The following is a 16,853-nucleotide window of genomic DNA, read 5'->3' on the forward strand; positions in this document are numbered from 1 at the left end:
TTGGGGGGAGCCATCTTAGAATTTTGCCTAGTACAATAACGTATACTTTTTTTTTCTATCCCCTTATTTTTTTTTTAAGTTTTTAATCTTTTATTTGAGAGAATGAGAGTGAGAGTGGGGGAGAGGGGCAGAGGAAGAGAGAGAGAGAATCTTGAAACAGGCTCCACACTGAGCATGGAACCCAATGCAGGGCTCGGTTCCACAACCCTGGGATCATGACCTGAACTGAAATCAAGAGTTGGATACTCAACCAGCTGGTCCACCCAGGCGCCCCATATCCCCTTACTTTTCTTAATAGCACTATGCACATTGTATTTTCCAGTATTTGGTTATGTTTTTATCTCGCTGTACATACTACAAGTTCCTGATAACAGACACTGTTATTTTGGTTCAGTGTTGTATTCCTAGCACCTAGGACAGTGTTTGACACATCGTAGATGCTTAGTTGATATTTTCTCAATGAACTAACTAATTAATAGAAAGACTGTATGGCATGTAAGTTTGATTTCCTTTTTAGAAGGAAAAGGGTAGGTTGAACATATACATGTTATATTTAAGCTTTATCTCCAAGGTACTAGAGTTTCAGATTATTCATTGGCCTTTCTTTGCATGGAAGGTTTCTTATTTGATTGGTAAAAAATAAGTTGTGAGTAAGTAATTCTATAAATGTCCAGTAACCGGTATATACAAAAAAAAAAAAGCAAATTAGCTTTTTTGCTTGCTAGTAATAATAACTTAATATGCCTTCAGCTTTCAGTTTTCATCTGTGTATCTCCAAATAATATCTTCCTGTGAACTTTTAGACATGAATGTCTAGTCATCCAACACTATTTCTGATTTACCAACTTACTGTGGTCTTTGTGTGGCTTTCTATGTAATTGCTATTCACAAGCATCCAATTACTAATAGAGTAACAGAGTGAGCTCCATCGTATAGACATAATATAGCATGCCAGACCAGAAAATTATATATTTCCCTCATTTTCAGTACTTACTGTTTCATGTTTCTTTTAATCCACCCCTTCTACAGACGAAACTTGCCAATGGCACTTCCAGTATGATTGTGCCCAAGCAACGAAAACTCTCAGCAAGCTATGAGAAGGAAAAGGAGCTGTGTGTCAAATATTTTGAGCAGTGGTCAGAGTCCGATCAAGTGGAATTTGTAGAACATCTTATATCCCAAATGTGTCATTACCAACATGGACACATAAACTCATATCTTAAACCTATGCTGCAGAGGGATTTCATAACTGCTCTGCCAGGTATGTCTCCGGGTGTTTGTGAGCCATTAATTTGCCTAGAAGATATGTGACAATGGTAATGGAACTAGATCTTCGTCTTTCTTTTTAAAAGTCTTCATTGGCTTGATTTTTATAAACTGAGTTCTTTAATGTTACCTTCTTGGGGTATAAATACCCAAAACATCAAACTCTGGAAATAGAGACTCTTCTTTCCCCAGTCTTCTCTGGATCTCCTACCTTCTAGTCACCCTGTTCTTACCCACTGAGAGGTACAGATAAAATTTTTTGTGAGGTGCTACCTTGATAATGTGTCTTAGCTTCAAGATATGTTAACTTATGTACTTGGATTTGGATTTCTATGGGAATTTGTCAACAGAATAATTTAAATTATGGGACTGAATTTTTAAGTGAGTATTTTGTAAAGAAAGATATCTCAGGAGCCTTGTGACAATAATTTGTAAACACCAGGCTTTGCAACCTCACTGTTCTCAATAACCAAACATTTATCATAAGCTAAATATATGTTTGAATACACACATGCACAAGCTCACACACTTAAAATACATTTTTTGTGGAAGATGATGTGGTGGTTTTACTGAATGCTTGATGGTGATCCTAGGATACTTTGTAGACATCAGTATTTGGAGGAAATGCTATCTCGAGGAAATACAAGGTTGTCCTCTGTGTTAAAAGTTTATTTTAAAAGAACATACAGTATCGGGGCCCTGAGTGGCTTAGTTGGTTGAGCATCCGACTTCAGTTCAGGTCATGATCTCACAACTCATGAGTTCAAGCCCTGCATTAGGCTCTGTGCTGACGGCTCAGAGCCTGGAGCCTGCTTCAGATTCTGTGTCTTCCTCTCTCTTTCTGCCCCTCTCCCATTTGCTCTGTCTCTCTCAAAAATAAATAAAAACATTTTTTTAAAAAGCTATAAAAGAACATATAGTACAAAAGATGAGTGAATCTCTAAAATATTAGTATATCATGTTTTTATTTTTTTCAATTGTTTCCTGATTATAGAAGTTATAGGAAATTTAGAAAATTCAAAACCATTTAAAATATAAAAATAAAATTTCCCAGAACACCACCATTCAGAGAGAGCTGCTAATATGCTATTAATATTTTGGCATGTAGCCTTACTGTTTTTTCTAGGTGTGTATATTTCCTTCTAAAACGTTTGTAACATTTTTTTCTTACTGTGTTCTCTTAATGTATTTTCCTGAGTGTTCTTTTAAAACGTAATTATTGGGGCGCCTGGGTGGCTCAGTCAGTTAAGCGGCCGACTTCGGCTCAGGTCATGATCTCGCGGTCCGTGAGTTCGAGCCCCGCGTCGGGCTCTGTGCTGACAGCTCAGAGCCTGGAGCCTGTTTCAGATTCTGTGTCTCCCTCTCTCTGACCCTCCCCGTTCATGCTCTGTCTATCTCTGTCTCAAAAATAAATAAACGTTAAAAAAAAATTTTTTTTTAAATAAAACGTAATTATTTATAGTATTATATATTCTTTATGGGGGCCAAAACACATATTATTTAACCCCTTTTTTTGACACTTAGGTAGTTCAAAATATTTTTCCTATTGTAAACTTTGCTGTGGTAGACATTCTTATTCACTAGTCTTTTCCTAGGAAGAAGTAACAGAAATATTATTATGAATATTTTCAAGGTTTTTAATACTTGTGCCAAACTGTCCTCTTCAAAAATATGCCAGCCCTCCCCCAAAAGGCATATTACTACTTTGCTTCATCTTGGCCAATTAATTTTTTTGTTTGTTTTTCCAAAATTGGAATTTAAATCACCCTTTAAAACAAAAGAAATACCTATTTATATCTTAGAAATAACCATTTTAAAACTAAATTTGTATCTATATTTTTTGTTAAGTAGAATAGACTTCTGCCCCCTCTTCCCTCACTGGATTTTGTTTTAGCCATAGGCAAACAGTTTTCATTGTGTGAACAATCTGTGTGTACCTCATTACTGTGCTCTCCCCAGTTACTGAGACATGCTACTATCTCAAGCATATACCACTAAGAATTGAGCAGGAGTTGATTAGATCTGTGTATCCTTTGCCTAATCCTGATCCCTGGTGTGTATCTGCTGACCACTTTATAAGATATTAAATCATCAGGCTAATGCTTTATGGCCATTTTAACTTATAAACCTACACCATCTGGCTACATTTAGTAAACCAAACTACTTCAAAAAATGCCTATAATCCATTAATGTAATGGGTTTGTTTAGAGTGTTAGGTGAAATTACTTCCAAAGACTTACTATAGGGATATAGTGAAGATCAGGAACAATTTGATGACAGCCATTAAAAACACAGGAATGAATTTTGGAAACTTCTGACGGCATAGAAAGTTTCAATTTAAAGGTGCAGGAATTGTACCATCACTGTTTTTTTGTTTTTTGGGTTTTTTTCACGAAGAACTAATTATTATATCTTTAATTGGGTTATAGTCATTTTCCTTTAATAAGAATTAAGTGATGGATGCCTCCATCTGCTTATGCTTAAATATGAACATGTGATGCCAGCCAAACAAAATCCATTTAATGCTTTCTTCTCCAAATCTGCTGAAAAATGTGACTGCTATCCATACAATTTTATAATTAGAATAATGTTTAAGCACGTTTGGGTTGTTGCTAACGGTGTCCAATTGTGTCTTCGTGTGATTCAAGGGAAAGGCACAAAATGAAATGTGGTATTCTCTTTCCTTTTGGTTAAGTTTGTGCCTGAGGGGGTCAGAGTATGAAGGAATCCTTCTGCACTATTTAAGTCTTTAGCACACCTCTGATATGTAACCCGAAGAAGAAATAACCGTGAATGTGTTTGTCTCATTTGTGAATTAGAACAATAGCCAAAAACTTTATTCGTGTGATCATCCTGTTTTATAGTATCTATTTCTCTGAGGCCTCAGTACAGATTTGGGTGGTAGAGTATTTTAACTGGGAAGCCCATCCAGTTTAGGAAGCCCAAGATCTACTTCCATTGTTTTCCTCTATACATCCTACAAAATGGTCTCTGAAATTCTAACCAAGTTATTTATTGGTCTGGGATTTTTTTCATCTTTTGGTCAGCTGTCATGTAGGCTTTATAGCAGCAACTACTCTCAAATACAGTTTTTTTAAACATTTGAAATTAAACTGATACTTGAACTTAAACATACCTCTCTCTTTTCCTCTTGGGATGTTCCCATACCAATCTGTATTTCCTTCTTCTCTTCTTTCTGCATGCCCAAAATTCTATAACCCAGCACATTCTGACTTAGTGCCTCTCCCCTAGTACATTTAAAGGATATTTCTTTTACTGAACAGCTTTGGAACTGCAGCAGTAATAGAAACAGAATGAGAAATGGACCTAATATAGAGATTTGGGGGGGTCTGAATCACAGACTTTGAGATGCCATCCATAGAACATCCCCTAGTGCTGAAATCCATATAGATAGATGTGAATTGTTTTCTGGAATCCTTTTTATTTTTAATGTCTTGGGGGGTTTGCTAGTTGTTAGCTCTAACTTCCTTATCTAAAGGAAGATGGAAAATACTGTTCATTTCTGTAACCTTATGGAAAAATTATTGACACTCATTTTACCCAAGTTTCTGTTTGAAAAAGAAACTGGACCACACTAGGGACAATGATATGCTTTCAGAACAGAATAAATGCTGTTCTTTTTTTAAGGACCTTTTGTAAAAAACCATTCACCACCTATGCTTCTCTTCTTTACCTCCTCCCCCAAACCCAACAGCTCGGGGTTTGGATCACATTGCTGAGAACATTCTGTCATACCTGGATGCCAAATCACTATGTGCTGCTGAACTTGTATGTAAGGAATGGTACCGAGTGACATCTGATGGCATGTTATGGAAGAAGCTCATTGAGAGAATGGTCAGGACGGATTCTCTGTGGAGAGGCCTGGCAGAACGAAGAGGATGGTGAGCCTTTTAACTTTCTTACTATCATGGAGCTTCAGGACTTGGCCGTTCAGAGTCATTGGAATAATATTGGGAACCAGAGAGACTGCTTCTCATTGAATATGATGATGTTGCTGGTTTATAGCACAAAATGTAAAATAGTTGTACACGTACTCAACAGTGTTTCTTCTGACCAATCATTCACAAATGACATACTGTGTTAATACTACTTTGCAAAAAATGATTAAAAACCGACTTCATTTAGAGCATTCTGTTCTCTGGGCAGAAAGTAGTGTCCTGAAAAAGGGCTGATAGGCAGTTTGTAAGACAGATGAGTTTAGATCACACAGAAGCCATCAGATGCCCGAAACAATCCCGAACCAGTAAGTATGTTCTCCTTCAGAAGATTTCTTGTCTTTAATCCATGCCTGTGGTGGTTTATCACCTTTGTAATCAAAATTATTTTTACACTCAACTAGAATAAGAACTCTAGGCATGGGAAAGAGTGAAATGTGTCATCTAGTATATCTCACTGTTTCCTCAGAAGACTCATATTTTCTTAAGATTTTACTGCTTAATCCTGAATTCCTTGAGGCATTATATAGTGAGCAGCCTGAGAGACCTCACCAATTTTATTGTTGTTCTTTTAAGATAAAGGTACCATTTCATTAGAACTTCTGGAAGATGCCTTCTATATGTACTTTCAAAGGATATCTCTAGAATGTCACTGAAAGAAAGTCAGGTGTGAATAATTTCATAAGTAAAATAAAAGTGACATATTAAATATTTTAGTTGATAGAAATGCACCAGCAGACATATGTGTGCTCAGGGATATCCTGAGCAATTAATTTTATCAATTATATATCTTGGACCATAAAGAGATACAAAACTGTTAAGAAAAGAGGGGCAGCTTTTCTCAGCAATTTTCATTAAAATATAGTTAGCTCATTTTTTTTTCATCTTTGAAATTTATGGCTCCCTTTCTTTTATCTTTTTGGATATTTGAAATTCGTTGATATATAATAAACGTATTGACCCCTAAATGTTATACCAAATGCTTCAAGAAATTTCTGTCATTCTGGCTATTAGGAAGGCTTTATAATTTCCCTCAAATTCAATTAAAAAAAATTTTTTTTTAACGTTTATTTATTTTTGAGACAGAGAGAGACACAGCATGAACAGGGGAGGGGCAGAGAGAGAGGGAGACACAGAATCTGAAACAGGCTCCAGGCTCTGAGCTGTCGGCACAGAGCCCGACGCGGGGCTCGAACTCACGGACCGCGAGATCGTGACCTGAGCCGAAGTCGGCCGCTTAACCAACTGAGCCACCCAGGCGCCCCTCAGATTCAATTTTAAAGGAAGCAAATGCCAAGCTATTCTTTGGCTATATAAACGTGAATATATGAAAGCATAGTGTTATTCTTCCCAAATATGTTTTTCTTATTCTCATTTATTTCACTATATAGAAAAATAGAAACCTTTCATAATTTATTTCATACTTTGGAAATAAACTCTTTATAAAACAAATATATATATATATATATACATACACACACACACATATATATAGTTGTATGGGATTCAAAATCCATCGTTTTGCTAATAGGCATGCCAGGACCAGCCTTAGATATAGAGCAGTTGCTTATGTGGAAGAGTTTTAGGGCAGCTAGGAATATTCTACTACCCCTTACAGGGAAAAAAGAAGAAAAAAGAAAAAAAGAAAAATTCTCCAGGGTCACCTGGGTGGCTCAGTTGAGTAAGTGCCCATCTCTTCATTTTGGCTCCAGTCATGATCTCACAGTTCATGAGACTGAACCCTGAATTGGGCTCTGTGCTGTCAGCTTGGGATTCTCTCTCTGTCTCTGCCCCTCCCCTGCTCATTCCCTCCCTCCCTCTCTCGCTCTCTCTGTCCCTCCCTCCCCCTCCCCCAAAATAAATGAATAAACTCTACAAAAAAAAAAGTCATTTAGGGGCACTGGGTGGCTCATTTGGTTAAGCAGCCGACTTCGGCCCAGGTCATGATCTCATGGTTCGTGAATTCAGGCTCTGTGCTGACAACTCGGAGCCTGGAGCCTGTTTCAGATTCTGTGTCTCTTTATCTCTCTGCCCCTCCCCCATTTGCGTGCGCTCGCTCGTGCTCTCTCTCTCTCTCTCTCTCTCTCTCTCACTCTCAGAAAATAAATAAAACATTAAAAAAATAAAAATTAAAAAAAACATCATTTAGGGCGCCTGGGTGGCTCAGTCAGTTAAGCATCCAACTTTGGCTCAGGTCTTGATCTCATGGTTTGTGAGTCCAAGCCCTACATGGGGCTCCATGCTATCAGTGCGGAGCCTGTTTCGGATCCTTTGTCTCCCTGTCTCTCTCTCCCTCACTGACACTCACTCATGCTCTCTCTCTCAAAAAATAAACTTAAAAATTTTTTTTAATCTTTTAAAAAATGACATTTCAAAAGAAAAACCCAAATTCTCCTCCAAATTGGAACTCATAACCTAAAATCTCTAGGACAGAGATTCACTCCCATAGCAATAAAGGTTTCTTCCCTGTTAAAATATACTTTGTTCCCATTTGTACTGTAAATAACAGTAAACCTTTATCAGACATTGGGAGTTTACAAACTTTTTTTTTTTTTTTTTTTTACTTTTTTAAAAATATATTTATTTTGAGAGACCACTTGTGTGGAGTGGGGGGGGAGGGGGGGGAGGGGCCAGAGAGAGAGAATCCCGTGCTATCAGCCTAGAACCTGACGTAGGGCTCCATCTCATGAATCATGAGATCACGAGCTGAGCTGAAATCAAGAGTCGGATGCTTAACCAACTGAGCCACCCAGGTGCCCTTACAAACTCTTTTTTTTGAAGGCAGGAAGAACAAGAAACAGATAAGCAGATTTGGACAGATGCTTGTGAAAATACCAAAGATAACAGCCTCCACAATTTTACTTGGAGTTGGCAGTAAATAGGAAGATCTGTTATGTTAGTTACAAAGAGAAAAAACAAACAAGATCATTGAAAAGATGGCCTTTTGCCTTTTATATGAAGGGTATATGAAGGTATGGATGAGAAATAATCTAGGATCCAGTGTTGATTATCACTCTTTCCCTATCTCCTCAACCACAGGAGCCCATTTCTGTTCTTTTGAGCATCCTTCATAGTTCAGACCATATTCTTTTGTCCCTGGCCACATTTGTCATCTTACCTTGATAGAGCCCCATGAAATTACAAGAATTTGTCCACCCCGTGGAGACTTCCTTTAATATCCACCTTGACTTTCTCTGACTGCTTGTATTTTTTTTTTTTTTTTTTGAGAGAGAGAGAGAGAGAGAGAGAGAGAGAGAGAGAGCATGAGTGGGGGAAGGGCAGAGAGAAAGGGAGACATAGAATCTGAAGCAAGCTTCAGGCTCTGAGCTGTCAGCACAGAGCCCGACACAGGGCTTGAACTCATACTGCAAGATCATGAACTGAGTTGAAGTTGAACACCTAACCGATTGAGCTTCTCAGGCACCCTTGACTGCTTGTGTCTTTTTAAAACTTTTTTAATGTTTATATTTATTTTTGAGAGAGAGAGAGACAGAGCAAGAGCAGGGGAGGGGCAGAGAGAGAGGGAGACACAGAATCCGAAGCAGGCTCCAAGCTCTGAGCTGTCAGCACAGAGCCCGACGCGGGGCTTGAACTCAGAAACCGCAAGATCATGACTTGAGCCAAAGTCGGACGTTCAACCGACCAAGCCACCCAGGCGTCCCAGTGACTGCTTGTATTTTTAAATTTGACTTTCTTCTTGTGTTAGTGTTCTCCCCTACTTTTTAAAAAATTCAGTCTATGATCACTTTCTCATCTTCTCTCAGATTGTCTTTCCAAGCCTACTGTGTCAATAAAGTTTTCCTTTCATACCTTTCCCCAAATCCTGGCTTTGACAGTTTCTTCCATTTCCCCCAACCAAAAACAATAAGTAAATATCGTTTTCTAATGAAGCTTTGGGTTTAGCTTCCACTCCACTGTTGTATTTAGATGAATTTGACAGTCTGCCCCTAGGACATGAACTCTGTCTCTTTCTATCTTGAATAATAGTGAGTGTACTCTCTGTGCTCAGTAATGGTAACTCTTAAAAGTATAATAAACGACCACTTGGGAAAGTCCATTTTCTTAATCAGCAGATCACATTTTATGATAACATTCTAAATTTAATATTTAGCATTTATCATGTACTTACATTCTCAGAGGTACTAGACATTTCACACAGAAGTGGTCCCTGTTGTCAGAGAGCTTCCATCATAAAAGGTTTTGACTTACAACACAGATACAGACTGAAAAACCAGTTTTCAGCACCTCACCACCCTTTTTTGTAGCACCTTTAATTTGAAGAAACTCAGACACTTTAGCAAGGCATGAAAAATACATTGAGGTAAAAAATGAAATCAGAGGCTTATATGATTTCTCTTTTCTTAGAATGTAGGGATAGTTTCATTACATATGAAGAAAATCCTGGGCGCCTATAGTCAATTGCCAGAGATTAAAAGGAGGGCAGGAATCTCTGAGGAATGGTGGGTACTGGGAGATAATAAAGTAGTAGAGTGTAGGCTCTAAAATCAGACTTAGATTCAAATTCCAGGTCTACTTGCTAGGTGTGTGACCTTGAGCGGGTTACCTAACCTCCCTGGCATTTGATTTGTTTGCTTGCAAAATGAATGTAGTGATTATCACCTCATGAAAGGGTGTTGGGATTGAAATTATTAAGTTATAACTATTAACCAGATTTAGGATCTTTTCGCTCAAAATCTGTTGTTTGGTTACAGTGTGTTTGCAGAGTAAGATTGTTCTCTTATTGCAGAATAAGAGAAGTGTGCTTGTAACCCAGAATTATTTCACAATGTGTCTTGTTTGCCCTTTATGTTGATGTATCATATTTCTTGCTCCTATTAGCCCCCTTTTATAAACTATTATTTTAGCTTCTCCATTCTAGATTTGCCTTCCTCTGTTAACACAGAAGTGAAAGCTACCTTCCTGATAAATTTTCTCAACTAATTTTCAAGGTGTATAATAGGAAGAGGGCAGGGGAGAAGCGCTCCTGGAGACATTGAACAATTAATTATATTGTAATGGAGCTATAGAGGGAGGAGTGGATGACTGGCCCAGAGAAAACATGATTTCTCTGGTGCCAGGATTACACTCTGAGGCATTTCTGCCTATCTCCACTTTGCAAGGCACGGTGCCAGTGAGAACAGCAGTTAGTACACCCATAGTGGGGTTTACTAGCTTCCACACCGTGTTCGGTGGGTTCTTAACTTCAGGATGAGGAATTAAATTTTTTACCCAGCAGGAAGTGATTGCCATTTACTGGTTTTTTTTGTAGCAAAGATCTAGCTTGGGATACGAGTATTCCAGAGATGTGCTGTCATAAGGAAGGAGATGCTAACAAATGTTGCTCACTGGAGTCAAGGAAAGGCAGTAAAATGCATGTATGTATGTGCATAGCCAGGAACCTGGGAAAGAATGTCATGCCTTAGACTTGACAGCACAGTGCTCTTAGGCATTTCTTTTCATCTTCTTCCATACCTGCTGCTGGACACTCCTGTGTTTCCTTTCTTCTCTGTCAAAATGAATTGAATTGCTCCTTTTAAAGCACAGCTACACTGATCACCAGCAGCCTGGGTGCCCGAGCTGCCAACACACCTTACCCCACATAAATGAAGACTAGAAAAAATGATCTCCATGATAGAGGCATTCCTACTGCCCATGATGCTAGGCTCCACTGATACTGGCACAGCTTTACTTGGTGGCGGGGGGTGGGGGGGGGGGGGGGGGGGGTAGAGAATGTGGGGCATGTGCCTAGTTCAGAGTTAGTAGTTACCATCACTAACAAAATTTTCAAAAGCCCAGTGAATCTGCCTGTACAGAGGTCTGATAGACTAGTTGATAAATTCTGATTATGCATATTTGCTTGATGACATTATAGTATTCCTGAAGGCCTGATACTCTGATGGCTACACTACAAGTGGTCATGTTTACAATCAGTGTTGACTGAGCTCCTTAGAACCCAGAAAGTTGGCCTCCTGAAATCAGGCTTAACTTCACACCTTTCCAGGCTACGGAGATTATATGGAATGGTAACTGTGACAACACTTTGAAAAAATAAGAAGCTCCTTGTAAATGTTTGATATTGTGATTTTTATTGAAAATATTTGTTTTTTAGGGGACAGTATTTATTCAAAAACAAACCTCCTGATGGGAACGCTCCTCCCAACTCCTTTTACAGAGCACTTTATCCTAAAATTATACAAGACATTGAGGTAAGAATCTATTTATATTTGGATATTTGCCAAATACTAGAGAATCATCAGCATTCTTCAGTAACAGAATTGTTACAGCAAACCCATTAAGGTTTATTAATATGGGTTAAAAATCAATTTCTTTTAAGTAAATAGGGTAGGTAAAATATAGTAAATTGCCAGGCAAAATTTTTAAAGCTTTTAAAGATTGTTTACTGGTAGATAAGTAGATGAGAGAGAGAAAATGATATCTTCATGCAATAGCACTGAGACTGTTACGATACTCCAATATCTTATGAATTGAGCTTTCCTGGAAGTTCACTGGTAGAAATGGCCACCACATAGGTATGGGGAGCACTGAGCATGTAACCTCATGAAGTGCACAGCTTGCCCTCTGTTGCCCCTTTTCCACCAGGTTTATCATTTAATTGGATGAGTTATATGCAGGAGAGTTCTAGAAAGTAAATCTTTAATAACTTTACAAATGAAAAAATGTTATACAAATTTAAACAGTGGTTTTTTTAAAACATATTTTGAGTTTGCCTTAAGTTCTATATAGTTAATAGAGTGAAGCACTGAGCATTTGTCATTGGTTGCCATGAAAGTCAGATAAGGATTTAGTGCTGGTCCTTTCCTAATTACTAACTTTTTATTATTCCTTCTCCTAGACAATAGAATCTAACTGGAGATGTGGAAGACATAGTTTACAGAGAATCCACTGCCGAAGTGAAACAAGCAAAGGAGTTTACTGTTTACAGTATGATGATCAGAAGATAGTAAGCGGCCTTCGAGACAACACAATCAAGGTGAGGTCTGTTCAATAATGGGAAGATGGCTGAAGGAGAAGGGTGTCCACATTAATAAAGCAGTCCCAGCATCATTTCTAAGTATTATTTCCAGAAGGTAAATGAGAGTTTTAGGTTGTTTCCCATCCTGAAGCCAGAATCATTTCCTTAAAGGACAGTTACTTGCTTTCTGCCAGAAGCATGTACAAATGGATAGTCCTAGGGTTAAATTCTCTCCTTAAAGTGCGCTGAATGTGCTATTACTCCTTTAGGCTTCACATAATTATAGGTTACCTCTGTTCCTTAATGAAAAGGATAAAGTCAGCATTAGTATTAAAGCCACCTATATGTGTGTGTGTGTACACACACACACACACACACACACACACACACACAGGTGCTTAGCTATACCTATAGAAAAGAATGCATTCCACATTACTCTGGGCTTTGATTCTTTAGAGGAATCAAACACATAGTAGAGCCAACAAGTCTCAGCACCACCCCATTATCACAGTGATCAAAAAGATCTTGTTTGCCATCCTAGATCTGGGATAAAAGCACGCTGGAATGCAAGCGAATTCTCACAGGCCATACGGGTTCTGTCCTGTGTCTCCAGTATGATGAGAGGGTGATCATAACTGGATCATCGGATTCCACAGTCAGGTAGAGAATTCCAAATGATCTTTTGAACTCTGGAATATCAGATCTGCTCTGTTCTTTGTCATAGATAGTAGTTTTGCTGTATGTAGCTGCATGAACGCAGTTCTGAAACTTCATAACTAAAGAAGAATAAGCCATCAGCTCTCCACATCATTGTGTCCACCTAGAAGTAGAAAACTTGATTTAGGAATGATTAAGGCAAGTTTACATTTTTGCACATTGAAGAAACTACATATTCTGTTTTAATTTGGGAAAATCATCAATTATAAAAACTTGGTAAACCTTGTGCATGCCTTACAAAAACCACCTCGCAGGGGAATGATGTGAATGGAATTAAGCCTCCTTTCAGGTGGTTATAACTGTGGTACAGACATGCATTACCTCCTTTAAAATGTGTACAGGTGAGCAATGCTCTCTCTTTGCCAGCCCCTCCCCTGCTGTCCCTGCAGTTTTTAATTGCAAGGTTTACTCAGGGAGGGGCCTTCAATTTCCAGAGGCGTTAGTGATTTGATGACACAGCCATTATGCTGCTGGAGTCCAGTGTAGCTTGAGTTCTGGGTACCAGCAGCACTGCTGGAAACCTCTGTTAGGAATTTTGCCTTAAGCTAAAGGATTTTCTAAACATAATGCATCAAAAGTAACTTTTAAAAAAAATAGGAAAAAAAAGCAGTTAACTGCATTGTTAGATCCTCTGAAGTTAAATGTTTACCAATCCAAATTATCCTCTGTGAATAAGAAAAGGCTGTTCCTCTTTCTTGTCTTTTGACTTAAAGGCATAGCAAACTCAGTTCTTATAGTTATCGACATTTAACATTTATTGATGCTCTGGAGTGCCTCAAGGAAGCTAAACATTGTAGAGGCTAACATCATTTATAGGATAAGGGACAAAATGATTTTCTAAAAGATGGGGTTAAATTGGAAAAGGAAATAAAATGTGTTATGAAAATCAAAGTAAATACACAAAAACAGAGTAATCGAAATATATCATCACACAAAATTCTCAAGATAGCCAAAGGTCCCACACTCTGCTGTAAGCCCCCATTTACACTGTGGCTATTTTTTTCCCTTATTTTCTTTAATGTTTATTTTGTTAGAGAGCAAGTGAGCACGGGCATGAGCGAGCAGGGAGGGGGCAGAAAGAGAGGTAGAGAATCCCAAGCAGGCTCCATGCTCATAGCACAGAGCTTGATCCCATAAACCTTGAGATCAGCACCTGACCTGAAATCAAGAGTCAGGCACTTAACCAGCTGAGGCACCCAGGCACCCCTGGGATGGCTATTCTTGATCTCTACCCCCATTCAAAGCACAGAAATGGAACTTTAGACTTAAGAGTATAGGTCATCTTGGGCCTGGCCTGTATGGTAAAATTGAAGATCCAGGGTTATCAAGCTCAAATCCACAGTACTAAGTCAGACTGTTACAGAAGCTTCTTGGCCTGAATCAGTTCTATTTCCTGAGGGCTATCCGTGGGACACTAATGCTACTGTCATTAATCAGATTCCTACTTAAAAATGTATCTCATTAGGGGCGCCTGGGTGGTTCAGTCAGTTAAGCGGTTAAGCATCTGACTTCAGCTCAGGTCATGATCTCACGGTTCCTGAGTTCAAGCCCTGCATCAGGCTCTCTGCTGTCAGCACAGGGCCCGCTACAGATCCTGTCTCCCTCTCTGTCTCTGCCCCTCCCATGTTCGTGCATACTCTGTCTCTCTCTCTCCCTCTCTCTCTCTTTCAAAAATAAACATTAAAAAAAATATATATCTCATTAAATGAGATATATATCATTTAATCAGATTGAATGTCAGAAGTTTTGTAATAATCTTGAAGTCTAGGCCCAATTAGTAGGTGACAGTGGTTGTATCCTCATTCTTACCCTTCTCCCATATAACTCACCCATATTTCAAATAGTGTGTCTTAAGGATTTCACATTGGCAGCATCCTGTCCCTCTCCTTGTCCTACTCTCCTAGTCCAGCCCTCTATCTATCACTTCCCTGTGGTCCATCAGAACTCTTTACCTCAGCTCAGTCCCAAAGCTACAAGAGGGTAGAGTATAACACTAATTATGAAGATGAGGCAAGATGAGTGGGGAATGTGGTAGTCAAATAGATCATAGCCAGGAATATCATCGAAGCCTCAGATAAGCTTCTTAATGTTGTTTGTTCCAGGGTATGGGATGTAAATACAGGTGAAATGCTAAACACCTTGATTCACCATTGTGAAGCAGTTCTGCACTTACGTTTCAATAATGGCATGATGGTGACCTGTTCCAAAGACCGTTCCATTGCTGTATGGGATATGGCCTCCCCAACTGACATTACCCTCCGGAGGGTGCTAGTCGGACATAGAGCTGCTGTCAACGTTGTAGATTTTGATGACAAGTACATCGTTTCTGCGTCTGGAGATAGGACTATAAAGGTAATGAGGCATCTTTTGATAAGTCTCCAATTTAGAGTAAGGGTGTTCATATGAAAATCCAATCAAGGGAAATTTCATATTTAAACGTCCATATGGAGTAGTTTAATATTTAATTCAGATACTAGTCTGTTTGTAAGAAGGCGATGAATGAGACAAGCGGTGTGAAAATTTTGGTTAGGTATCTTAGTCCTATAGATAATGATGAGTGTGAGAAGGCCAGGGGTAAACTCAGCTTCTAGAAAATTTGTCTGCAAGACCAGACTAATAACTCCATAAGAATAAATCAGTTGGAGGAATTCTCACGTTATAGCAGCCAGCTACAAATTACCCCTGTGTTATTGAGAATTAAACTTGTCTTTTTTTTTTTTTTTCTTTTTTTGATTTGGTTTGGTTTGAGAAGTTGACTTTCCCCTATTGGCTCAGTACTCTTTTCTGCTTCCCCAAGACTCCAATTGCCCTAGATTTTACTAGTAGAAGCACCAAATCAACTGCTAAATACTATTTCTGTTTCAGGTATGGAACACAAGTACTTGTGAGTTTGTAAGGACCTTAAATGGACACAAACGTGGCATTGCCTGTTTGCAGTACAGAGATAGGCTGGTGGTGAGTGGCTCGTCTGACAACACTATCAGGTGAGCAGCAGGTGCCTTTACCCAGAAGGGATCACTATTACTCTGCCATTCATTGTTTGCACACAGATCAAACACATCTTCAAGTGTGTTATGTTTATAATAAAGTGTTTTTCCTTTCTTGTTTTTTTTTTTAAAGATTTTTATTTGTAGAAGTTCCTGGGTGACTCTGTCGGTTAAGCATCTGACTTCAGCTCATGTCTTGATCTCCTGGTGTGTGAGTTCAAGCCCCACATTGGGCTCTGCACTGTGGTGGTGTGGAGCCTCCTTGAGATTCTCTTTCTCTCTCTCTCTCTCTCTCTCTCTCTCTCTGCACCTTCCCCACTTGCACTGTCTCTCTCTCTGTCTCTCAAAATAAATAAATAAACTTAAAATTTTTTTTTTAATTTTTACTCCCAATGTGGGGCTCGAACTCACAGCCCAGAGATCAAGAGTCACACGCTCTACCAACTGAGCCAGCCAGACACCCCAAATGTTTTTCCTTCTATAGCTTCTTATAGGCCAAAAGTTTGCAAAAAAAAAAAAAAAAAAAAAAAAAAAAATTTTTTTTTTTTTCCTAAGCAGAAAGATAGCATAGCAAAGCCTTTTATTGATGTGTTTCCTTTCTATAATAGTTTCATTACCAGATATACTTATTTTAAAGGTACTGCTTGAATGAGGAAGTGGACAAGAGTGATAAGTAAATGGAGGTTGAAGGCCCTCCTCTTTAAGCTCTTCCTGTGTACAGTTGAAAAGTCCTAATAAGTAGCAAAAGGCCTTTTTTCCACCAGTGTTCTAACAAAAAAAAGAAAAACTATTTTTTCCCTACTAGAAATTGTGCATTTTGTTTTCTTAGCATTACGTAATTATCCATAATTTGAAATTATGAAGAATCCACAGCTTAAAGTACTTTTTTGGTGTTTTCATCTTCACAAAGATGAATGACACAGATATGAATAGAATTTGGAAGATTTATGAATC

General features: G+C 38.5%; 1 protein-coding gene across 7 annotated transcripts in view; it reads left to right on the top strand.

The window, feature by feature from the left end:
- BTRC (beta-transducin repeat containing E3 ubiquitin protein ligase) overlaps positions 1-16,853 on the top strand; it is a 184,054-nt gene that overhangs the window by 151,392 nt on the left and 15,809 nt on the right. For all 7 annotated transcript variants that reach the window (XM_049646481.1, XM_049646483.1, XM_049646484.1 and 4 more), the window contains 7 exons: positions 1,030-1,261; positions 4,982-5,168; positions 11,332-11,428; positions 12,076-12,213; positions 12,737-12,855; positions 15,015-15,264; positions 15,778-15,896. In XM_049646481.1, the coding sequence (XP_049502438.1) occupies positions 1,030-1,261; positions 4,982-5,168; positions 11,332-11,428; positions 12,076-12,213; positions 12,737-12,855; positions 15,015-15,264; positions 15,778-15,896 (1,142 nt within the window). The remainder of the gene's footprint in view (positions 1-1,029; positions 1,262-4,981; positions 5,169-11,331; positions 11,429-12,075; positions 12,214-12,736; positions 12,856-15,014; positions 15,265-15,777; positions 15,897-16,853) is intronic.

The sequence above is a fragment of the Panthera uncia genome, chromosome D2, assembly GCF_023721935.1.
Source record: "Panthera uncia isolate 11264 chromosome D2, Puncia_PCG_1.0, whole genome shotgun sequence".
Lineage (NCBI taxonomy): Eukaryota > Metazoa > Chordata > Mammalia > Carnivora > Felidae > Panthera > Panthera uncia.